General features: G+C 41.7%; 1 protein-coding gene across 1 annotated transcript; it reads left to right on the top strand.

Annotated features, from left to right (window-relative positions):
* Positions 1-501: 501 nt before the first annotated feature.
* Positions 502-22648, top strand: aldh1a2 (aldehyde dehydrogenase 1 family, member A2). Its single transcript, XM_062385487.1, has 13 exons — positions 502-742; positions 8995-9099; positions 9729-9869; positions 10306-10435; positions 12572-12633; positions 13317-13445; positions 15776-15889; positions 18745-18847; positions 19483-19667; positions 19777-19941; positions 20195-20352; positions 21450-21524; positions 21754-22648. Exons 1-13 carry the CDS (start codon positions 626-628, stop codon positions 21824-21826), a joined length of 1557 nt encoding a protein of 518 aa, XP_062241471.1. The 5' UTR covers positions 502-625; the 3' UTR covers positions 21827-22648.
* Positions 22649-26640: the final 3992 nt, after the last annotated feature.

Genomic DNA, 26640 nt, shown 5'->3' with positions numbered 1-26640 from the left:
AGCCATGTCATTCATGCTACTGGAAATACTTTAATGAGACTACCTAGGAGGAGTTAGTGTAAAAAGTTGTAATACGACACAACACGTTTTGGATTTTCTTCTGCGTTGTTCAACCTCTACTGGGAGCCACATGTGGGAAACAGAAATAACAAGTTGATTTGTTATTTGCTGGGGTAAGTTTACATACCTGGGATCCCTATTGAACACATCTGAACTGGGTCAGTCTGGTGGGTTTAGGTTGTGAGCAGTGAAATGTGTTCAACTGGGAGTTAGTGCAGAGAGCTGTCAGCTGTTGGTTGTGGTGGAAGAAAGTGGGGAGTGCATGGGGAGTGGGAGGTGGGTGGGGTGGACGTGTTTCTCCTCCTCAACACTCAAAGGCTGAGGTCGTTTATGTAAATGCGTGAATTTAATTTCCAAAGAGGACGGCCCTGGTTCTCCCCTTTCTGCCCAATGAGAGCGGAGCGCGGCCGACACCTGGCTATAAACCCAGGAAGGAGACCGAAGTCCTGATCAGAAATCTGCACGAAGGTTCCAACAGCGCGTCTCAGCAGGCTCCAGAGAGAGAGAGAGAGGGACAGAGCGAGGGACAGAGATTGATAGACAGAGAGACGAGCAGACGGACAAGATGACTTCCAGCAAGATCGAGATCCCCGGAGAGGTGAAGAGCGACCCCGCCGCTCTCATGGCATCCCTCCATCTGATGCCCTCACCGGTGCCCAACCCGGAGATCAAGTACACCAAGGTCTGTTTGTCTCCACGCACCGCGCGTCCTCTGCGCGTAAACACTCCAGTTCTCCTCCTCCTCTTCCTCGCAGATGTCTCATGTACTTTCTGCCAGGGCTTATACATATGTCAGAACAGAACTTTGATATACCTATTATATTATTATTTCTTCCTTCTTAACTGTGAGAGCAGCTGAAGTTTCCGTGTCAGACCGGGCAGCTCTCCCAGGTCTGGAGCTGATAAATCCCAACTTCAGTCTGAACCTCCGGCTCAGATGAGCGGAGCACTGCGCGGTTTGAAGTGTTTCTGCGTCCACGTGTTCGCTGTAGATCATCTTTAATTCATCAAGAAGTGCTGAGAAAGTTTTAAACACTTGGAGCAGATCAAAAACAGACTAGTAAATATTTTAAAAGATGTTTTATTTTTTTGTAGTTTGTTCGCCTCTTCTCTTGTCTTGATTTTAAAACGAGTTTATTGCTTAAAACTACTTAGTGTGTTTTTGAGTTTGAAGATGGGCCATTTCGTCCCCACTTAGCCATGATATTGAAACAAAATCCGCTTGTTATTTTCCATTTACTGTGGTTTGTACAAATTCTTTAAAATAAATATTTATATTTAATATATATATATATATATATATTGGGGGAGTATAGAGGAAATAATGTATTAATAAAGCTGTGGGGTTTTCGAATTAAATGGAGTAAGGCTGTTTAAAAATCAATTTGTAACTATTTATATTTATTCTGCATTGCAGTAGCTTACAGCGAGTCACAGTCTGTGTAATTTAAAGCCATTTGGTAAAACTTTTCAATTAAAATCTCCATAGGGCGTTTATAGAGCTTTATTACAGGGGCACACATGTACAATTTAAATATTGCAGCCAAATTCTTTTCATTTTCCAGTTATGATTATAAAATGTTGCTAAATTCTTGTGGTATACAGCCCTTAATATAAAAATAACTGAATAGATTTTTTGTAATTTAGTCATATCAGGTATCAGTGGGTATCTCTGTCTTCTCTGAAAATATATTTGTTTTTAATGATATTTGTGATCACAGCACTTTTAGAGTGTGACAACACACACATAAATACACACGATCAGGCCTAGTGTCATTATTATAATATAAACACAACGTTTATCTACTGAATAAACTGTTTGAACTTCAATAGGATGTTGTAAAGTAAAAAAAAGGGTTATCAGAGCAGTTATTGGAGTTGCTCTGCAGCCTGATGTGTCTGGGTGAGGGGTGGGGTGGGTTGGGGGGGGGGGGGGTGGTGGGGAGGTTGTAGAAAACAGCTGGACAAAGAGTCAAACAAAGAACTTTATTCGAGCCATGAAAGTTATCATGTCGCAGATTGAAAAAATCTGTTGTCTGATAGAATTTAATTAAAACATCTGGTCTTTACTCAGGAGGCTGTATGTAGAACCTATAATCTATAGTGAAATGCACTTCCACTGTTTATTGCCATGATAAGTAAGAAGCACTTAACACTGTGGTCTGATGGAAGCAAAAATGAATCTGTCAATCTCACAATATTAGTTCCTGATTTGAAACCCCCCATGTTTTAAATGTGAGACTTCCCGATACACTTCTTTAAAATAGCACCAATACAAAGTGTTGTGCCTCTGTCTGTTTTACTCACTTTGTTTAACACTTCGAAGTACACTTACATCATTAGTTGTGTGGTATTTTCAGTTTGAGGTGTCATCATCGCTCCTGAAAGTGTCTGTTAGCTGCAGGACAAGTGGTTTTATGACTGTGAGATTAAAGGGCACGTCTCATAGAGGACAGATTAATGGTAGTGTGGTGTAAGTTCATTCCGTGCTATCATTGCTGTGTGTTAACACATACCTCAGTGTTTTAAGTGCAAAGGGCACGCCGCTGTTGCACTGGAGAGAGGACGGTCGGCTCCACAAGCTTTCCATTCCCTCAGTGCAGAGTGCTGGTTAAACGGGTGGACACAGGGTTGTACAGGAGAGGACATTTAGGGAGCGACTTGGTGAATTAACCCCCAGGAATTTGGATCATCCAGTCCCTGTTGGTTTGGTGGACATAGGGGGCAGAAGGGCCCTGATTTATGGGCACCCCTGGCGTGGGCTCTCCTCACACCCTGTTCCTGTTCTCCACCCCACTGACTGCAAAGGAAACAGCAAACACTGTTCACTGGCCTATAGGGCGTGTAGATGGAGCTGCAAGCGTCTACATGCACATTATCCTCCAACGTTGTTTTTTAAAGTAGCATATGTTCAATGTTTCGATAATATAATTTGCGAGGTTAAGCTTTTCCAACTTTTATAAAAAACTCAGTTATTAAGTCTACACAACTATATTTGTGTGTTTTGCAATGCAAAGATTACCTTGTAGCGACCCTGGAAACAGAGATACGGCTGATACAGTATCTTATAAGTATCTTAACACGTTTTCTTCTATAACAGCAAAGCATGTTATAAAATATATTATTGCCCCTTGCCCTTTTCACCGAGCCGTGAACTGCTCACCGTCAAAGACGCATTGCATGATTGCATCAGTGAACTCTTTATCCTCCTTCTTTTGTGCATCTGCATAAAATGGAAGTTCTGCCTATTGTTCATGGTTTTCATATACACACTTTTCACCATGAGAGTTTTCTCCTTATTCTCTATCCACACATTTGTATCTTAGGAAGCCGCGGGTGGGTTACCGGGTAGAAACAGTTTAAAGGATGATAGGAGAAGTTAGCCATTAAAAAACGAGCCAGTATATGGCTATTTATTAATGGGTTTCACGTGTGGTAGAAGTGGAGATTAGATCTGTTCTGTGAATAGTCAAGGAGAAAGTTTCTATTTAGTGGCTGATCCCTCTGGCCTCTCTGTTCTTTTTTTTTACACTTTCAAGTGATAATGTCTTGTTAGAAGAAGACACTCAGTCGGGTGAAACGAGCAAGAAAATAAATAAAAGCCTGGCTTTGTCGCGTCTGCTTTGAAAGAACATTTTTTTCTCGAGTTAAGTAAGAACATATCCTGCCCTTTATCTTGATGAAGTAGAACCTGTTTTGTGCTAATTTGGAGAACTGTTATTGCTAAACTATAAGAAAGTAGAAAGGCACTTTGTATAGCACATACCTCAGCCAATGCCCAACCCACACCTCTTTAAACCTCATTTAAATTCATTAGATCTAGATCTTTTTTTTACCACATTACACAAACTCATAAATATTAGTCCTTTTTTTTCATCTATATCCATGAATTATTCTCTTAGAAATCAACAAAAATCTTGAAAAACGCCTTATGTTGCAATGATAAAAAATCTGTGATCTGCTCCCTGATTCAAAATGTAGTTTTCTTCTTCCTGCTAGCTAACCATTCAAACAAATAAAAAAACGCAGACGAAAACTTGTCGGAGATAGAAATATGCATTTTTAAAAAGTCTCTTATTGTTCAAATTACTTTTTATTGTAGTTCTAATAGAGGAGTAACAGACAATATAGAGAAGTGAGATTCAGTGGCCTTGTTAATTGTCTGAGTTACACGTCTCTCAATAGTCAACAGTTGTAAATTTCCTTTGTTGCTTTTGCTCACTGTGGCGTTAATGCGCCCTCTCCATAGGAACCTGTGCAGAACCTGTCTCCCAAAGACCTGGGTATTGGTAGAGCGGTTCTATGCAGAGACATCTACACAGTGTGGATGAATAAGAGGCTCCATCAATCTGTCACTGATTGAGATAGTACAGATGGAGGCCGGGGGCTCCCCGATGCTAGGTGCTGTCCGCCGGGGTGTAAATTATGACCCTGTCTCGCTGTGTGGGTTAGTGGCCCTGCCTTCCCAGAGCCTGACCTGCAGCTCTGGAGTTTTTCACTTCAAAACCACCGTCTTACTGCGATCAAGATCAAACAGAGCCAAAGTTAGGGGATACTGTGCAACCAAATGATTTATCGCGACGAGCACAGCGAGAACCCCCCGCCCCCGACCCCAACCCCAACCCCACCCCCTCTCCGGGCCTTTGCTTACACAATCACCCTGTTCACACATGCGCACACACACACACACACACACACACACACACTCTAGAACTACCTCTCTTTGATTGTGACAGGGCAAGTGTGCACTACCGTTAATGTGTCCATTGGTGTGAAAAGCCTACCTGCGCAGCGAGTGTAAATTATCATTTTACTAGACACGTCAACATCGTGTCCCCCTGTCTCTTAATCACTGTTTGAGGAAGAGCAGTGACAGCGAGGTTACCCTGTTAACTTCCCATAGCTTCAGTCTGCAGCTCTCTTGACAAGGAACGTGTAAATCCTTATGGGGTCATTATGAAAAACACTTGGCTTCATAAATCTGTTGGAATAGGCCCTTTCTCCACGTGAGCGTCGGACACGGCAGAGACACAAGTCTTCCTCGAGACGTTTATTTGTCTGCGGAGAAGCGTCACATTTCTTTAAAGATGACTTTCTCTTCGTCCACCGATCCCACGAGTGAAACGATGTCAAATGTTTTCTTTAAACATTTCCTTGACCTGAGATTTAAAGAATGGTTAAATACACAGGAAACCCATCAAACCTCAGATGTTCAAAGGAGAAAAAAAAACCGGGAGGAGATGATTCATGAAAATGAAACTGCATGGAGCCGTTGTCTTTTGCTCTTGCTTTCATCAAGATTGAAGATTAAGCCCTAATATATTTTGTGTAATAATATCTTTATGTTGAGTGATAACCTTTCTGTTATGTTTGGGAGAGGAGACTAAATTCTGGATAAATCTCATTTGGATAAATTCCCTGACATGACAATTTATTGGATAAGAATCTGCTTCGAAGGTTTTGTTTTCAACTTTAAAAGATCAACTCTAACAACCTCTTTTTTTGAGTTTTGAACTTGGTATTAATAACAATTTATTCCCGTCGAAGAAGTGGGAAATAACTGAAAAACAAGTGAACAAAGTCCGGCTGGGCAACTTCAACAGCTCGCCCACACACCCTGACGAAACTAAGACGTTTGCCGTGTCAGTGACAGCCGGGTCGCCCTCGCCAAACCCGAGAGCGCAGGGTGGCATTGTCTGTGGGTGTGTGAGGGAAAACATGAAGGCTCCATGGTTTCAGACATGTGGGGAGGAGTAGGAGAAGGGGGGGGGGGGACACACCAGCTGGTCTCCACTTTCACATGCTCTCCACTCACGTGTAACAGTAGTAATTATAAGACTTTTGAAACCCATCCAGAAACAGAGAGGAAATAGAGGTCCTGTGATAGAGGAGGATATGAAACTTCCTGCGCAGTCGAGGGTTGCAGGTGCCCGGTTAGGATTCATGTGGCTGTGGAATTTTGGCGCGTTGTGCATAAACAGGCACACACATGCATATCTATATATATATATTTATATATACACATCTATAAACCCAACTGCCCCTCACACCAACCCACGCCACATCTCGCCCTGTCCCCCCCCCGCTTAAAAAAACACACAAGAACTGAGCAGCATTACATATTCCGTCAGCCGTTAGCGACTGAGCTGTGAGAAGAAGCAAAGAGCCAAACAGATGTTTTGTTGGCTGCAGAAACTATTTTGGCATTTCTTACTTCCCATTACAGTCCATTCCTACAAAATGAATTCTCACCAAAAAAAAAAGAAACCATCACGCAAAGTTCTGCTAATATGAAAAAATGCAGGACCCTCACGTCATTGTCATATTTTTCGAGGTGCAAGGCGGACAAATAGTTGTTTTCTTACATAATACATAAACATTGTGTAATAGATGAATTATTAGCAAGGAGACACACAGTTACATCTGATTTGAATCATGCTATCAAACTAACAAACAAACTTTGAAACGTGTTTGTTTACATAATGTCTCATCTTTTCACTATCCCCATGGCTACGCCGTCTCTGGAGGACGTGATTGACAGCTTATGCAGAAAAGCATGGGAGTTGCTAAATGTTTGCAGCTGCCCTGTGGGCCATGCACAAAGGTCTGACCGGCAGGCTTACTGCGTAGCTCTCATCCACATCAGGCCTCCTCATTATATGTCAGGCGTCACATGTAGAGCTTTTTTTTGTCAGTTTTAATGTTTGTTTGTTTTCCATGATTTCAGCTGTACAAAATGTTAGTACTTAAAAGTTGTAGTTCATTTGTCATCACCACAAGAGCCGAAACCTGTTTATTTTGAAAATGCTGTCATCGGCTCTGTAGCCTCTGGATACCAAGTTAATTCTATGAACCCGCTGGCGGCGCAGATCTTTCTAAACACGAAACCATCCTGTGAAGTGATAGTAACGACCCCGCAGGGAATGGGAAAGAAAACACTATTTGTCATTTGAAAATGTGCACCCATGCACTTGTTTTTCCATTCTTGTGTTCTCTGCCCCCTCGTCCAAATGATCCTAAAAGCAATTTTAAGAAACCTTGAGGGTTGATTTACAACGCGGGCCTGTCATCTTAATCAAGTCTCTCAATGGAACGAGACAAAGGTCTAACACCAGTCCAGGCCCGGAGAGAGGGCCGAGCCAAACGGCGGCTGACAGTTGTCCTTTTCTGCCTGTGATTTAGGTGGCGGCCTGCTCCACTGTTCTCGCGCTTCATCCGTTCTCCTTCAGCAGCGGCCTGTGAGAGGGGTTACGCCATGCATAAAGCTACCCATGGTCTGCATTCTTGCTCATACTGTTGAGGCTGTCAGGGGGCTCCTCTGATTTAGGGCGCCCCACTTCAGTGGCCCCTATAAATTTAAAAGCTAATTCAGTGCTCTACAGGACTTTCTGTTTTTGTAGCTGGCCCTCTGCTCCTTATCATTACTGACAATTTTATGAAGTGCTCTTAATGAGCGGCAGATTAAAGGTGGCCTCTGATGGAAGGCGCCTGAGAACCCCAGGCTGGTGGAGAGGGGAAGCCACTCTGGCCTGTCTCTATCTGAGCATTCGTGTCTGTTGTGGGGGGGATGTCTTTCTTGTTTTTTTGAAGTACCAGCACAAAGGAACCGTAGAGGAATGAGACCGTTAGCGCCTGGTTCCACGGGGTGGTACACACAGATACCGATCACCTCCACATCTGCATGTGAGTTATTCATTCGCAGAGCCCACGTTAGGAGCTCCAGAGCCGTGGGAATGGAGCGGAGGAGACGGGCAGAGTCATGTGTTCGCTGTGGCCCTGGAGGTTTTCAGACTCCCTGGCATTTTATACCAACCCGAAAGTAAACACAGCTAACAGTTTACAGCCAATTAAATAGTACTTAGAGCCCCGCGTTTATTGAGGTAAACATGCTGGAGAGTTTAGGGAGGCTGAGGCCAGTGGGATACTTGAACCCTGCTCTCGGGTTTGCTCTCAGTGTGTCTCAGCTCTTCTCAAGGAGAAGCGCGGTAAGAGCATATGTATACACAGAGGGGCTTGTGCCAGCAGATGTTCTCCTTGCACTCTATTTATCAGAGCGACTGACAGCCATTAAAAACAGTGTGTGAGTTGTCTGCCTAATGGATCTAAACATGTCAGCAATAAAGGAGGCTTAATTTGGGGGGGGGGGGGGGGGACTTAACTTGTGTAAGATGGAGTTTGGATCTGAAGTCACACGAGCATTTTGTCCCTCTTTTCCTCAGCTTACATGAAGGCTTTGAGCGTATCTCACCGGCATAATTCTCAGATGGTGATCGTGCAAACGTTTAGTTCCCTTGTTTGGTCTCAGTGGACGGTGGACGTGTCCTGTGTGGAATCCCAGGCGCTTGTTTAAAGGAAGACTTGCTTTAACGCTTCACAGAAACCAAGTGCGGCACGTGTTTTATGATCTCGTAAACGAGCAGTGATGTGGTGGAACGTGTGTCTGTGTGCTGGGGGTGGGAAGGTGGGTGGGTGAGTGGAGGGGCTCTGCAGGCTGATGGGGATTTATCTGCTCCCACTCCCCCCCCCCTCCACCGTCCACCCACCCCCTTTGTCTGGATGGTGGAGCACTCCCCAGAGAGCCATGCTGGACATGCAGGAATCTGTGTCCAGATTTCCAGAGATTCTCCCATATCCCTTACACAAGAGCCTGGACGTGCTGGGGCTGCTGCCTGCAGAGCTGTTAGTCTTTCACAGCCTCAACTACAAGCACAAGACTGCAGCCAACATGTTGCAATGACTCTTTAACATGACATCAACATTTAGATGAAAAAAGCCTGTATACTTTCTTTATCTCATTCAAACATTTAATATCAAATTTAATGTTTTAATCCTCCATGGGAGCATTTTGTTTATGTATTGAATCATGACCTTTAATCTCTTCTACGCCTGTTATCTTTTACTAAAATACAAAAATCTGCCGTTTTTCTGATGCAGATTTTTATCAACAACGAGTGGCAGGACTCTGTTAGTGGGAAGGTCTTTCCTCTCTGCAACCCAGCTACTGGAAAGAAGATATGTGAGGTCCAGGAGGCAGATAAGGTAAATGCAGCTCAACATTCACTGTGGTTTTTCATCGAAAACAATGCGGTCTTGAATTACTGAAATCATTACCTTAAGTAAAAGTGTCAAACTTTTCCAGGTAATATCCTATTTTCTCTCTAAACACTGGTCAGTGTTTTATTATTATATTATAGGATAATTGTAATTTATGCATGAGTTGTAGTAAGTCACAATTGAACCAACTCAAAGGCTGCTGGATGATCATTTTAAAGATCTGAAAAAGTAGCTTTAGTAATTAAATACATTCAGTGAGTAGAATATGTTCCTCTGAAATGTTATGTAGTCAAATGTAGAATTGTGTTGATATTTACTGCTTTGGGAAAATGCACTTACTTATTTTTTTCACCACTGGAGGAAATGAAAAGAGCAGTTTCTGTTTTTCATATAACTTATCATATTTTTTTTACTTCTTTCAACAGCAGTAAACCATTAGGAATTTAGAAAAGCAGAAGTGTGTTAAGGGATCAGGATTTTTGATGAGCAGCCCATTGTGGTTTCAGTCGCTTTGAGCAGAAAAAAACAACAGATAATAATCTGCCACTATAATGCCATGAGGAAGCACAAACACACCTATTTGATAACTTGTGTGTTTCCCTCCTGTGTCATAGGCGGATGTTGATAAAGCGGTGAAGGCGGCGCGCCACGCTTTTTCGTTGGGCTCCGTATGGCGAAGGATGGACGCATCTGAGAGAGGTCGTCTACTGGCCAAACTGGCCGACCTGGTGGAGAGAGACAGTGTTTATCTGGCAGTGAGTTAACTGAGTATTGGAATTTATCTGAATCAATTATTGTGACTTTTTTTTTTTTTTTTAAAGATATTTCCCAGATGTATATAACAGTAAATCCTCTTGTGCATGTGATTATAACCCTCTTTACTTATTTATTTATAACAGCACTGTGGCTGCCTATAAAACCGTTTTCCTTTGCTTTCCTTGTTAATAACGCATTTTATCGTCTTCTGTCGAGCCCTTTGAGTTACATCTGTGTTTAAAAATACAAATAAACTCTGCTCTGACTTAAAGAGCACATATAACTGTAACTTAGGGGCTGTATTTGCAGTTTAGTGTTATCTTAGTGTCTCATTTCGCCCATGGGACAGTGTAAAGGCTGGAGCAGAATGGAATTATGCGAGGATCACAAGGTTATATCACATATTTCTCAAACGTCTCCCCCATCTCTTTTCAGACCATTGAGTCACTGAACAGTGGGAAGCCCTTTCTGCCCACCCTGTTTGTGGACCTCCAAGGAACCATAAAGACACTGAGATACTTCGCTGGATATGCAGACAAGATCCATGGCAGTACCATTCCTATGGGTAAGATCCCTGATTGAGCTCTGCAGCTGAGTTGAAATGGACTAAAGATTAGTGATGAGAATAAAGATGAAAACAGACCTGTCATTTATGAAGAATCCCTGGCCCGTCATTGGGGCTGTGTATCAAACCACAATACTTAATTTGTTTTCTCTGAGTGAAACAGACAAGCAGCAAACGATGGCTGGATTCTCCGTTTTATTTACTCATTCAGTAATCCTATGGGGCTTGATTTAAGCCATTGTTTTGTTAAATGAGGGTAACTGTTCATGTAAAACTCATATAGACGGATGAAACGCAACACTGACGTATTTTCTTCTTTTAAGTTAATAGGATCCAGCTCTTACAGAGTCAAATTAACATTCAGTTGGTGCTGTTTTGTTGCATTTCTCAACAACTCGTCCGGTATTCAGCTTCTTGTTGCTCTGTTTTCGTTTCCACCAAATCCTGATGGACACATCTGGCTCTTTAGCTGCTGAATGATGCTGTATTAAGTTCGCAGCCTGGACGTTGATCTTTCACTCTGGGTTTTTAGGCCGTTTTGGTCCAGAGACTTGCTGTTTGCTTGTTAGGAACAAAAATGTTAAAGGATTAAGAGTGTTCACCATGAGAATTATTATGTTCTCAACTGCTAAAGGCATTTAAGTATTATATTTAAAAACCATTCAATTTTAATCTTAATGTAGTATGATTTATAATTAAACAGGGTTATTACTAATATTTGTTTTCCTTAAAGCTGATCAAGTTTTTTATATCACTACACGGCAAAACTGTAGTGCCGGGAGACACTGTCAACTCAGGTTTAAATCTTACAGATCCATTTTTATTGTGAAAGTATAAATAGCCATGAAGCTATTTAAAGGCATTTTTAGTTGTATCAAAAAATACCTTTTAATGTAAACCATACTCATACTGAGCTGAGTAATGCATCACATTGGCGCTCAATCCAAACTGCGTTGTCCAGAGGAGGCCGTCACCAGTGTCGTCCCTCTGAGGCGGATGAATGTGGGGGTGTTAGAGGGGAAAGTTGGCTGTCGGTTTCAACAGGAAGCACAAAAAACGAAAAAAAGACTACGAGAGAGGACATGGGAAACCTCCTGATACAGCTGTATTGTCCCTCTCAAAGCTTCTCTCGTCCACTGCTGCCAAATCAACCATTGTGAGCATTTTCCCAGGGCTCTGGTTGAAGCTTTATTCTTCTTGTAGACTTTCAGAGGAAATAAAAAAGGGCATTCCCGTCGTCTGCATGATGTAAGACAGTTAATACTCATATTCGTTCACCTGTCAAGATGAGGTGCAGCACATCTGTCGTCAACTACCTCTTGGCATCTATTCATATATCACATTATGATATGAATGTGGTGTTAAATTTAAATCGACAGTGTGTAATGAATAGGGAGCGTCGTCATGTTGAGCACCTTTGGCTAAACATTTTGGTTTAGTTTACGTTGCTTGTTCCAAATTGAAATATAAGTCAGTCTCAGACGTCATACTTTCAAACGAACCTTGCAGATACGATTGGAATTAAGGAAAAAAAGCTGACATATACAGGATCAACCTGAACTTCATCTCGTCAGGCAGCTTTATGTTTTATGTCTCCTACTTTGACCGTTCCAGTCCGAACGCAACACGAAGCAGTGTTTCATCAGCTGATAACTGATGTCACAAATTTATACAAACATTTCTCAATATCAATTGTTTTCGTGAACCATGAACAAGCATGGCACACCCTCAATAAGTACCTCCTTTTATTCAAGTAATGCAAGAGGAATGAGCAAACCTTTCCAGCATAACACCCATCTCTATGACCTAAAACACTCACACACACACACACACACACACACACACACACACACACACACACACAAGCCTGCGCTGCTGGATGCTCGCAACGAAATGTAATCTCTCACCAGGGTAAAGTAACCATGGAATGTTGCGTGTGGACTCGCTTACAAATTAACGTGTTGAGGCAACAACACGGAGGGTATCAGGTGTTGACATTTTTTCATTCGTTTGGGTTATTTTCAAGCTTTAAATTGCTAAAGCTAAATGTGTGTGCGTGTGTGTGTTTGTGTGTGTGTGTGTGCGTGTGTGTGTGTGTGTGTGTGTGTGTGTATGTGTGTGTGTGTTCCCCAACAGATGGAGAGTTTCTGACATTTACCAGATATGAGCCCATTGGAGTTTGTGGACAAATTATTCCCGTGAGTATTTCCCTTCCGACAAGTGACATACATAATGGATACACACAGACATAAGAGATTTTTAAAACCCCAGATAAGAATGACTTGGCTGATTTTAAAAGGGAATCTGGTGGTTGTTAGTCCCGCCTGTTTGTTGTCATTACATTCTGAATTTTCCAGTAATTCCCTGACAGTCACTGTTTATTCGGATAAGTCCTGCTGGTAAGCCCCCAGAATGACTGTGCCAGTGAGCTTGAGTAATAGGGAACGAGAAGTGAGAAGCAGAGGGCTGAGCCGAGGGATTTCACATAGTGGGTCTGAGGAAAGGAGAATGGTGAGAAAGGAGGAAAACATCAAGGAGAAAGAGACACAGTTGATTGTGCAAGAGTGCAGAAAGCGTGTGGTTCTGCTTTGAGCCCCATGGGCTCCTGTATAAAGCAGAAATAACACAGGCCTGTGTGTTGTACAGTGATACGGGTCTATTGCACATGTGTTGCAATTTCCCGGCTTTCTCAGAATACTGTGGGAAGAGAAAATACTGTACAAGTGCCGAGACCCTTTTCTCACTTGACTATGTTTAGACAGAGTCAAAATAAGAGTAAGTGACTTAAGAGCGATGAGTTATTGACCTTGACTTGTGACCACCCAGTGTGTCAGTCAGATGCCTGATGTCTTTTTCCGGTATGTGTGTGTGTCATGCACAGTGGAACTTCCCTCTGATGATGACAGCATGGAAGCTGGGCCCGGCGATCGCATGTGGAAACACTGTCATCCTGAAACCTGCTGAGCAGACGCCGCTCACCTGCCTCTACATCGGCGCTCTCGTCAAAGAGGTAACAGATTGAATCACTTAACACCATTGTGTTAACATCTGATCAACCTTTTATTTGGAAAGACCAATGTTAATAGTCCACTAACTGAATCAAAACCACTTAAAGGTTTCAGTTTGCCAAGAACACAACCAACAAATTCCAATGAGCTACAGGGTCAGTTCACATATTTCCAGTCAGGGATAGGAGGTCTAATGAGGGGGGGATCTCATCTCCTTTCAAATTATCCAACAACATGCCCCTTTAACAACCTGTCGATTTCCCATGCACTCTGCTCATTCCCCTTTGAGAGAGACTGTTGCATCTGCAGAAAGAGAACTTGTGTGTACAGGCGAACATCTTTCAGTTATTGCTGTAATAATAAATTACAGTTTTTTATCTTTACAAGTTGAAACCAAAGGGCTTTGAAAAGAACAGGAGGGCAGCACTCTCCCTTCCTCTCACCATAAAAACACACTAACCGTCTGCCACAGACTGACCATCAACAGCACCAGGAGAAATCGTACATGTGTCTAAGCCAGTTAAAACATCCATACAGATTTAGCTGTCTCAGGCAGTCAGCCCGGATTCAGCAAGAATCAAAAAGATACCGTTCTAACGAACTGGAGGAACCCTCCCAAGAAATATTCGCACTAAGTTTGGTGAATATTTGTTTGAGTTATTTTTGTTATGCACAGATATACACATGTTAAAGCACACGCAAAGGGAAGTGAAAATGTACAAATGGTCTACTGCCCTATATTGAAAAAAATAAACACATTTTATCACATGCACAGATAAGTACACCTGTAAATAGCTTTCCAAAGTTCTGCTTATCACCAGCATGCCTTTAATGGTTTTCTTAAGGAGAACTTACACACTGCTCTGTGAACAGTTTTCATAGGGGCTGAGAAAAATGTATGCACATGCATGAACAATTTTCCAACAGTGATTAAAGTCACCAATGTCCATGACTGAATAAGTAGCTTTTAGCAATGGAGCTCCTCTTGCTGGAGACTGAGAGCATTGTCCTCAGCTCAGCTGTCATTCACAGAACAATACTTCCACTTTAAAAGACCATGAAAACCACAGAAGTATCATTCATTATATCATATATCTTATAATAACATATATGTTCTAAATCATAATGAGGATTCACGTCAGCCTTAGACTTGTATTTCTAAGTTGGAGGTATTATGAATTTCTGACTCCAGTGATTTCTCCCATGTGGACATAATAACAACAGTCATGCCAAGACCTATTGGCAGAATGGCTGCAAATGCACCACCGCTGGCAGCTCCATCAAATTAAATCCAATATAACTACTAATGCAATCAGTTCAGCTCTTTTATAGGAGCGGTGTATATGGTTTCACTCGGTAACGAATTACTGCAAATACGTAACGCAACTCAATGAACTAAAGGTTAACATTAGGGCTAACACTTTGTACTATAACAATCCCAAGTTGGAATAAAGGATGTTGTTCTGTTCTTACCATTTTCCAGCAGTGCATGAGTGCAGCTTTAACCCTGGCATTGTAAAGTTTGGTAGCAAACTGAACATGACAGTTTAAATCAGCAACAGATTGAACGTACCAGTGAAATGAGTGCAGTCAGAATTATCTCGGTGGTATAAATACTGTTCACTTAATGATGTAGTTTAAATGGTGATGTCATTTAGCTTTTGAAACGAGCTACTTAGCGACTTTGACTCTTGAACTGAGCTGGTTCAGCAGAGTCATGCGTAATCAATCAATTGAATATTATTCGTATAGCCCATATTCACGAATCACAATTTGTCTCATAGGATTTAACAAGGTGTGACATCCTCTGTCCCTAACCCGCAACACGAGAATGGAAAAACTACAACAAAAAAAACCTCATAACCCAGGGGAAAACCCGTAGACACCTCAGAGAGAGCCACATGTGAGGGATCCCACTCCCAGTTCACTTCTAACTTGAAACTCAACAGTTATCAATGCTGACACATGGAAATATCAAAACAGAATGCCAAAAGATACATAGTGTTAGAAGAGTTGATCTGATGTATGCATAACAGAGTATTGTAGTCCAGTAAGTGCAGTCAAGTACTGTAGAGGTAAACACAAAATGAGCAACACAGAATTGCATATTAATAAAACCACATATTGTACCAATGTCAGTCTCCACATCCTCTCCAGCCTCTCCTCTTTATGGAGACTATCTGTCTGTTGCCTTCGACTTTTTGATGTCCTCTCCGTTCTCTGCTGGTAGGGAGGTTGGGTTGGGTCCGGATTCCCCCACACTGCCTGTGGTTTTGCTTGGCTCTGCTGTCATCTCTGCTAAACCTTGTTTCCTCTCATATTGTTTTGACAGGCCGGGTTTCCACCGGGAGTCATCAATATTTTGCCGGGATTCGGGCCAACGGCAGGAGCTGCAATCGCTTCGCACATGGGCATAGACAAAGTGGCCTTCACTGGATCGACTCAGGTACTTTTTCGCCCTGGTCAAGTGGCTCAGATCAACACCTGCCTACTGCTGACATATGTCAGCGAACGCAAGTGACACAGGGACCAACATTTGCAGAACATAAGAGCAGGCTTGGTAGTTATGGGACGTTGTGTGCTTTTATTGAAGTCTAAATGACAAACAAATGGGCTCTTACACAAGCTGCGTGCCCTGTCATTATGCCTCATGACAAGGGGCTCAGATTTGATCTTGCACACATGCACATATTTGCAGTGCAGAGAGCATACAAACACTCCCCTCTGTTTCCCCTCCACGGCCTCTGCTGTATTAATGTACCTCCACACTGCCGTTTATCAAACTCACCATCGAGACGCACACACAGCATAAACCCTTGTAGTCCCGCAGATCAGGCAAGCAGTTAATGAGAAGCTAAATCATCAAGGACACACTATGTTAAATGTCGAGGTTTTGAGCTCCATATGCATTCTTCTGGCCGGATGTAACAGCAAGAGTGACAGCATGTTCCTTTTCTGCTGATCATTTATAACACATTATTTTTAACTTCCCTCTGGTAATAACCAAAGCAATGTGTGATGTATGTTTTTATGTGACAGGCCTGTAGCTCACGTCCATGCATCTTAGGGAAATGAGCCAGGTCTATTTAATATTTGGATCGGCCTCTGTGGTTTATGGAGGTATCTGCCGGCCAATCCAAAATACACGTCAAATGGCAGCGTTTGTACCCCGGACATTTTGGCTTTATTTCTAGATAGACAGAGGAAGTGGAGATGTGTCGTCCATCTTTATATAAAGTCTATGCTGAAAGCACTGCTGTGAAAATATAAGTCCAGTTGCTAGCATGTCTGCAGAATCTTGTTCTCACCTAAATTTACATCCATAGAACAAAGAATATTCAGTTCATTTAATTTTCCAAACTCTTTGCATTTATTTGATTTCTTGTATGTTAGTAGGGTTTTCTTGAAAATGTCTACTTCAGCTCCAATCATTGAACTTTTAAGGGAAAACCTGCAGATAGAAAACACACCGCAATCTGAAACATGGTATCAAAACATGACAAACATGATTAACATAAAAGAAACCATATATTTACTCTCTGGCTCTTTCTAAACTGCATCTAAACTGCAATCAGCAGTTTTCCCTCAGATTCAAACATTGACACAGTTATCATTAGAAAATGAAATGGTACAAATCTAAACGGTTTACAGATATTAATCTCTAATTTATGTTTTTATGGTGTAACATTAAACATTCACTCTCGCTCCCACACACACACACACACTGATTGTGTGCAGCTTCTAACACAAACATCTTCTTTGTTTTATCATCTCATCTTGATTGAACGTTTCCTTTGTGAGCGGCCCCGTTTTTTTTTTACTAGTTTTCCTGTTGTTTCATGTGATCTGGAATCAATTACTGAGGCAGTGCTGTGAGAGACTGCTGATGCCCAGACAGTGAGTCACCACGCTGTAGTAGCAGTGGTTGGGTGGATAGTAGCCATCACAGCATCTCCAGCTCACAGGGTGGAGGGCGCTGATGTAGCTACAGGTGGATTTTAGGACCACAGCTCATCTTCATACGGACTCACATGAGACAGAGTCCACACAGAGGAGTCAGGCAGCCCTGCGTGTTTCCTTTCCCCTTGAATAAACACACGCTAGCCTCCCGCTTTGTGTTTCTGATCAAAGACAGACAGCTCACATAAAAAAAAGGAAGCAGAGCCAAGTCCTGTCTTGTTTTTATATGTCTTATATACTGCGCCATATATGCCAGCCACAGCACAGCAGTAGGTTGATTCTGTTCTGTTGTTTTCGATTAGATCTCGGTAACTTGAAGATGAGTCTTTTCCATGTGCTTCTATCTTTTTTTTTTCTTTTTTTTCGGTTGGACACTGAGATGGTATTTTTCCACTTTATCCTGTCAGTTCTCTCGGAAAATAAAACAGGCTGCATGAGTAACAGGAAGATGAATACTTGTTTAGGCTGTAGGGTTGTTAGGGAGGGAGGTGTGTGTGTGTGTGTGTGTGGGGGGGGGGGGGGGTTCTCAGGCTTGTTATCTGTCAAGTCAATATATCATGACACTGAGAAAATATCAGCTATTCTACAGTCCAAAAAAGTGTTTTCCCTAAAAATGGAATCGTGGGTTAAATCATCTTATTTATTCCCAGTGCAGTTATGCATGTGTTCTTAATTAGAATCATGATTATGACACTTGAAGGATCTGTATCAGGAATTGGTGAAAAATTCCTGTGACACCATTCAACTTGTTAAACATTCATTTTAACAGCTGTTGTAGCGATTGTTATACTTTTATTTAATTCCATTAGTTACAGTTTAATTATCAATTGTTAGGTAAAGAAATGAATTCCTCGTCAGTTTGCTCCTCAACCTTATCACACCACAACAATAGATGAACAATAGACACACTTAGAAATGATATTACATGCATTTGAAAATGGTCAAACCAAAACAGTGCTAAAACTTACCAAAACAGAAGTGGAGTTGTTGAAATCAACAGAGACCTCTTTAATAGCAACCAGCTCCTCTTCCTCTCCATCAGGCCGTCAGTCAGATCACGGGACACCACCCACACACCTTGTGGTCACTTCTCCCTGCCCCTCATTAGACATCACACGCTAAAACATCAGTTTATTCTTCCTGTTGCTCCCAGAGAGCTGTAATGGATATTCATTCTGTGAGTTTGCAGAACTCGTGTTTCAGTTGGTCTACCCGTGCATTCCCTGTTTGGAGCAATAACCAACCTCTTTAGGCTTTTTTTAATGGCTGCAGCTGATTTACGGATCTGGCTGCAGGCCTGCATCTCCGCGAGTAAACCTCAGATCTGTTTCCTTCCGGTAGGTCGGCAAGCTGATCCAAGAAGCAGCTGGGAAGAGTAACCTGAAGAGAGTGACGCTGGAGCTGGGAGGAAAGAATCCCAACATCATATTTGCAGATGCAGATAGTGAGTTTTCAAGTCTTGTTTTATTACTGGCTCTGTTTACCTGTCCCCTTCACCAGGTGGTCCGCCACTATCGCTGTTTTCTTTAGTCCTGTGTCTCGCTCTCGGGCCCTTCTTTGTGTGGATTGACACACGTGGAGCAAGAATCCTGAAATGCTCAACTGTTTTGTAGTGCTATGAAAACTGTCGATGGATGGGTTTCATATAAACCCTATATGGCTCACCACACCGGGGGTGCTGTGGCTTTCAAATGCTTTCAGCAGCCGTGAGAGGGGCTCCCCAAGGCCTGTAAATCAGGAGAATGGACCCTGACTCAGTCGGGTGCTTCAGCCGAGACCCATAAATCACAGGGGTGCGTTAACCCTTAGCGGGCAACAGCAGGGTCCTGTCTCTCAGGTGTCAGGTATCAGATTTGTGCAAGACAGCTCCAAAATATATTGAGGCAAATTTTGTAACAATACACTTTGTAGTTCTTATATGCATCTAGCATATGTTAACATTGAATTCTAAATAGCTTTGTTTTTAAAGATCCCAAATAAAAAAAATCCTTTTTAATAATCAGACTTATTTTTATTAGATCAATTAAATCAGGCAGTAATGTTTTTCAACAAATAAGTATTGTTCTTCCCCCCCCCCAGTGGATTTGGCTGTGGAACAGGCCCACCAGGGCGTGTTTTTCAACGCAGGCCAGTGCTGCACGGCCGGCTCTCGTATCTTCGTGGAGGAGCCCATATATGAGGAGTTTGTTCGCAGAAGTGTGGAGAGAGCCAAGAGGAGGATAGTCGGCAGCCCCTTCGCTCCCACTACTGAACAGGGTCCACAGGTGAGTCAGGAAAACAGATCTATCACTTCCAGAAACAACCAACTTGTTCACTTAATCTTTCTCCCTTGCCCTGAGTTCTCACAACCTCTCTGTCCTCCGACCACCACAGATCAGTCGGGAGCAGCAGGATCGCGTGCTGGAGTTTATCCAGAGCGGCATCAGTGAAGGAGCCAAGCTGGAGTGTGGTGGCAAAGCACTGGGTGTGAACGGGTTCTTCATTGAGCCCACGGTCTTCTCCGATGTGAAGGATGACATGCGCATCGCCAAAGAGGAGGTAAAGAGACGGATTTTGATTGTACCAGCAAAACTAATGCATGTGAAGCTCTACGTAGTTAAATAAAAGCAGCAAGACCAAAGTTGAGTTGAGTTACTTTCCATCAACAGTGAAAGACACGGTATAAAAGTTTAGTGGGAGATAATTGCCTCTAAACTCATCTTTAACGTATTTTTCTTGTTTTAAGATAAGTAGCCTCAATGAGTAGATTTGAAGTTGGTAACAAACCTGTCTGTTATTCGTGTCTTTACAGATTTTTGGACCAGTCCAGCAGATCATGAAGTTCAAAACTATTGACGAAGTGATTGAGAGAGCCAACAACTCCGATTATGGTTTGGTTGCGGCTGTTTTCACCAATGACATCAACAAAGCCATGACAATATCCACAGCCATGCAGGCCGGCACTGTCTGGTAAGTTTCATCTGCTGTCTCTCTTGAGCTGCAATCAGAACATTTTCATATGGGAAGTATCAACCATGTCAGGCATCCAGAAACCATAAACTGGCAACGGGCCATTTTACTAACACTACACAAACCGCAAAGAAATGTTTTCCTTCCTCTTTTTTTTTACCTCAGCTTAGACATTCAAGACGTAAGAATATCAGAAGTAATGTGGCAGTGCAAGACAACAACGTAAAACATAAACCGTAAATGTAAACGGACACCCCAATTTTATAATTTGTATAAATGAAATGGTCATAAAATGTTTCTTCTTGATTTCAGCTCAAATTATTTTTGTTTCTTTTGTAATGACCTGCAGATGGTCATGAGACGGGCTACAAGTATAACTAACATGCAGCATCTGCCAAGACTTTTTCACAACTTGTCATCCTTGACTGCTCTCCTCTGTTAGCTAAGAAAACATTTCTCTGCCTCGTCCTTCATCCTCGATTCGGCCTCAATCACCGTCCTTCTTCTCCTCTGTGGAGGATTTTCTGTGAGACTTTAAGAAGGACCAAACCTTTATTTCTAACCGTCTTGACTTTCCTTACAAATCCTGTCTATTCCAAACAACATTTCCCCGCCGCTGATACAGACCACAATGACCAATTATGATTATGGAATAACATGTGGGATCGACTGGAAACCAGCTGGGTCTCCAGTTGATCTCACACACATGTCTTTTGCATTATCTGTCGATTCTTTTAATGTCTCGAGGAATTAGCTTCAGACCTTCCTCTGATATTAAGTCATAACATTGTTCTTATTGATAGACGTCTCCATCTTGGCTTCACCATGACAATCAGACACACACGACTCAGCTTATCTTCAGTGTACTATCAAGTACACTATTGTTGGTGTCGCTGTTCCAGTTACTAACACAACAAATAGTCATGTGACTTTTAGATCACTTTTAAAAGCCCAATCTGAAATTGACCCTAACCCTAAAGGCTCTTACTAAATGCTGTTGTAATTGTACTGCTTTAGACACAGTTATGCACCTCTTACAATAGCAAGCCACATTAGTCCAACGCAGAAGAGTGATCAATGTTTTGTGTATTTCCCAGGATAAACTGCTTCAACGCCCTGAGCACACAGTGTCCGTTTGGAGGATATAAAATGTCTGGCAATGGACGTGAATTGTGAGTATAACTTGGTCATCTGCCAAATGCAAATACACAAATTAAACACAGTGCTGCTAATGTTTTGAAAACCCAAAAATTGCTTAACATCACATAAATCTTTATCTCAGAGGGTATTACACTATTTCTGAAAGCAAGAGTGTCCACACCATATTTCAACGTTTCCGTCTGCCTGATATTCTAAACAGAATGAGCAGCATCTTAACCCTTTCCTGTTGTTCGTTTTCAGGGGAGAGTGCGGCTTGAAGGAGTACTCAGAAGTGAAGACCATCACGATGAAGATGGTCGCCAAGAACTCTTAATGAAGCGTCTTCCTCATCACTGAGCTGCCTCCCGTTGTTGCTACATCCAAAGTGGCATACCACATTAACCATCAAACCTAGTTATCTCCGTGGTAACTACAGGCTGTGACCACTTGCTGCCCTCTCAGTCCCTCCATCAGCTCCACCACTGCTCACCACAGGCAGTCATCCAGTCCCCGTCCAGCTCTGTCCACCCCGCCTTGAATCTGTGGACTGTCTCTAGTCTTACTGACTACCACTGAACTACCCCCATACTGTTTACCTCCTCCACTAACTACACTAAAGCACTCTCAGAGACGATGGGGGAGGCTGTTCTGACTGCAAACCCCGATAGCAACCAGCCGCTACACCCCGATCCTAACTCCCCAGATGCTGGATGCTCAGAGACTCAGTCGCTGCACGTGCACACAAATCCTTTGCTAGCAACTTGTCATGTGTGGGGAGGCAGTTTTTTTTTGTACTGCATGGTATGATCCTCCAAAACCTCATGTGTCATTGTCTTGGTAGAATTTATGCAAGCATGTCAGCTCATTCAAGACCACTGATGTTGTCTTACTCAGATATGAGTGGATGAAATGTTAATTCAGAATTTAAATTGATTTCTAATTGTCTTTGTTTATATTTTAGCTCATATGACTTAACACTGTATGTCAAACCTTTGGAATGATGTAAACGTGGAAGATTTTAACCTCTTAAAAGCATTTTACTCTCACCTGCTAAAAGAGGAGTAGATGTATTTTAAACATTTATGTAACTGATTTTCATTGATGTCAATCTATGTTTATGTTTATACAATCTTATCCTATAAAATTATAAAATGACCATAGTTTTCCTGGAAACCCTTTTTTCTCTCTGAGTGATCCCTATATAGTGAAGTCACACAATCAGCAGTATTCAGGCTGCGGTCTAAATACCCACTTTTCATGTTTATTAAAAGGGAAACAACAACAACATTATCTGAATTCTCATATTTGAAAATGTGGATGCAATTTACTTAAATAACCATTAAACACACAATTTCCTCAGCAGTACAGACAAAAATACATAGAAAGAAAAATGGTTAAAAAGAGGACATTAAGATATTGTTAGATTTCTTTAAAATCCTACCAGCTACTCGTCAGGTAGACTCATTACTCATATCAATATGATATTTTTGCATCTTAGTGAAACAAATAATACAGATGTTAATAATGGAATTGATAATTGCTTAATTCAATTGACCTGCTTTGGTTATACGATCCTTTTATTATTTATGTCTTAGTAAGACCTATGATTTTCATACTGTGAAAAGCAGCTTGCAAACAGCAATAAAACATTGAAATATTGATGAAATCATAACAAAAAAGGGAAACATCTGTTTTCCTAATGTAAATCACCGAGTAATTCAGTTTCTGTGGGTTTCCATTTAGACACTTAATCAAGATGAGGTTCATGACAGACACGGGGGGCGGGGGGACGAGGGCTGGACGAGCTACGTCTAGCTTCATATTCTTGTAATTTTTATTATTGAAGCATGAAAAACATAATGCGAGAGTTATCACAAGTATAAATTGCATGACATCACCTGAATACAATGTCACACAGAAACAAGTTACATTGAACAGAGACTGGGATGAATGGATGAAGGATGAATTGAGTTTGTGCTAAACTGTGTAAGAAAGACAGAGAAAAAAACAATTTGGATGTTAGGGAGAGTTGTTTTTTTTGAATGGCCCAAGGCAGTAAGCATCAGCACTGATTTGAAGTTCTCTCGCATGAACGTAAGCCTACATTTAATTTGTTTTTCAACAATAAGCACGCAGATACATTATTCCAGCACCATCTTTGACATATTAACAGAGAGAGGTGAGGACATGTGTCCATTGAGAGGGGCTAAATCAACAGAAATATGAGTCTGGAGTGCATTGCTGTTCTAGCGGGAGATGAACAGATGTGAAGACATTGCACTGGAGCCTTTCTTTGGCAATCAGCTTTTAAATTATTGGGGTACATTTTCCCACAATTCCCTTCCCAGTTGGTATCTGCAGCCTTTCCAAAGAGAAGATGAAAAAGCGATCTCCTTATTGCAGCACTCTGTTAACACAACAGGGAGTGTCAGCACAGACTGTGGACCCAAGGACCTCAATGTGTCTTCTAGCAAGAGAACGGGCAATAAAACCTCAATGGGTCCGGTTTATGATGTTAGAACATATAAATATATGTATAAAAATACAGTTACTTCTTTACACATACTCCTTGCTGCTCTAACAGACTACTTCACTGAAAGTTTATTTCCACAGTTATATTTAACAAACATATCACAGAGACAGCAACTTATATATTATTAGAAAGACAAATGACAACAGAGATGTGTTTCAGAGAGTTTCATGGTATTTTGTAACCTTGGCCTATTAACGGTTGTGTAAATGAATGGTACTAACAGAAACCTTTGGAATCGGGTCAGTGGATTGTCTCCGCAAGCAGCTGCAACATTGCGCAGTTGCCCCTTAGGATGACATTATAGCTATTTCTGCCACGTCAGGGTTGATGGCCAATGTCCGTAACAGTCGATTTGCTGGACTGATTTCTAAAAGTTCTTGTAAATAGCCTAATGTTCATTAAAACAACCATGTCCCTTTAATGTTTCAGTAAACTGGATTTGAATTCCTTTATGAATCTTGTGTCTGATTTCTTAAAGAACAACTTGTCAGTTAAAATAGATCCAGCCAGGTCCACATCTCCTTCGAACCCTTTAGAATTCCTCATTTGTTTTAGTGTGTCCAAGTAGAACCCCACAGTTAAGGACATTAGCTCGGAAAAACGGACCACACACTGACAGGGACATTCACCTTTTGTCCAGAGAGACCCTTATCCTTCACAAGCCATGTTTATAGCTTCAGTTAATATTCCTGCAAGATACCACAGTTTTTCCTGTTATCAGTTGTTTCATAATATGTTCTCACATGAGTATATTAACTCGACAGACGTGGTTCTCTGTGTCTGGTCGATTTAGTGTGATGTTGGCTGGTCCATTTGCCACTTAAAGGGTGTTTTAGAGATGTGTATTGCATTGAAGCACTCGTCTGTGTGTATGTGTGTGGGGGTGTGTGTGTGTGTGCTTGTAGGAGACGTTTGATTCTTCTCACTAAATGTTGTGCAAGCGTCTGCAAATGCTTCTCATTCCAGTGTAGCGTGAGTCAGGACTCAGTGAGTGAACAGCTCATGTCTGCAAGAGACGGGAGATGATGCCCGAAAAAAAACAAACATTTTCCAAACAGTAAATCTATTGTGTGAAACATCAGTGTGGCAAAAACGATGTATTTGACGAGTACTTTGACTTTTAAGTCTGGTCCATGCATCATCCGCTAACATGGAGGAGGCAGGGTTTATAACCTATACTACAGCCAGCCACCAGGAGGTAATAAAGACTTTTTCGTTGTGATGTTGTCCATTTTTATATACAGTCTATGTAAAATACCTGCAAGAAATATCCTGTCATCCACATCTGTTCATTGCTGCTACCATGTTAAACTACGATGAAACCATAACTACTGATATTACACCTTCTCACATGTTGTCGTGTTAGCAGCATGGTAACAGCCCCTCAGACTTACATTTAGAACTAATAAGCCTAAAACTACTAGTTTCAGCTGAAAGTTAAGTCATTTCCAGCTTCAACTTAGTATATGTAGTTTAACTGAAACTGAGGACAGTGGATGTTTCACCAGATTCACATTGGGAATACATTTCTTTACAGCCAGTAGCCCAATGGCATTGACCAGTTACCCTCCCAACGACCACGGGGGGATGTTAAGTACTCTATTCAAATACACTATACACCTCAAACACAGGCCTCACGTCCATTTAAAAAAAAGAATATGCTCTAATATGTTCTTTAAAAAAACTTTTGTGAGGAATCATGTGCAAGACCAAACTTCCTTTTTGATTTTACAGTGTTTTGGAACAAAACCTTTCAAATAAAACTGTGGCAGGCTGGGTCAAGGTCAAGTGTTGGTTGGGAAATGAAAGCCAGTCTCCAACGAGAAGCACATGATCTCATTCAACTTTCATGTGTCAGTGTCCTGGTTTGTTAGTGGGCAGATTCAAACCTGCCTAACCTGACTTAGACTAAAGGTGTTTGAGAGTCTGTGGTCATGTCTTGTTAATTTCATCGTGCTGCCTGAACAGACAACATGAAGTTTCCATATTCTACAGAACCCGTGTGCAAAGCTGTAATATATCAATGTCAAAATAATAAGAACTACAGGAGCATTGGAATACACACAAGACACATACTGCACAGAAACGGGAAATAAAGGGATTGCAATGTCCTGTCATCTACAGTTTCTAATTAATAGGTCTCTAAAACCTGCAGTTCAATTGATCACATAAAGCATATTTTGCATTAAGAAGTGACAGCCTTAAAGACCGGTCAAGCCGTTATGGGATAGATAATGTATTAGATGATTTAAGCGGTGTCTTGGAATGACTCCAAGGTTAAGTGGTAATCCCATATCCATCAACACTTGAATCCCAATACAAATGACCTGAAGTGTGTATTTATTGGAAGGAGCACTTATGGAGCTTGATAAGTATCATTCACCCGCCATTACCCTATGCTCAGAAAGATGATCTATGAGGGTCATTTGTATGCTAATCCCGCCATTTGCTCAATAGCCTCAGATTCAGTTTTGCAGCACAGTTTCTCAGATTCAACCAACGAGCTCTAACTTTCGTAAGGACAGAATTACCAATGTGATCTATTGGGTTTCCATGGTGTGCCAAATTCATTCGAGGACTAATGAAATGACTCATTTGTACCTTAAGGACTTAAA

Source organism: Platichthys flesus, chromosome 1, assembly GCF_949316205.1.
Source record: "Platichthys flesus chromosome 1, fPlaFle2.1, whole genome shotgun sequence".
Lineage (NCBI taxonomy): Eukaryota > Metazoa > Chordata > Actinopteri > Pleuronectiformes > Pleuronectidae > Platichthys > Platichthys flesus.
Note: the sequence above shows the minus strand (reverse complement) of the source record. Positions and strands in the feature narration are given on the sequence as shown.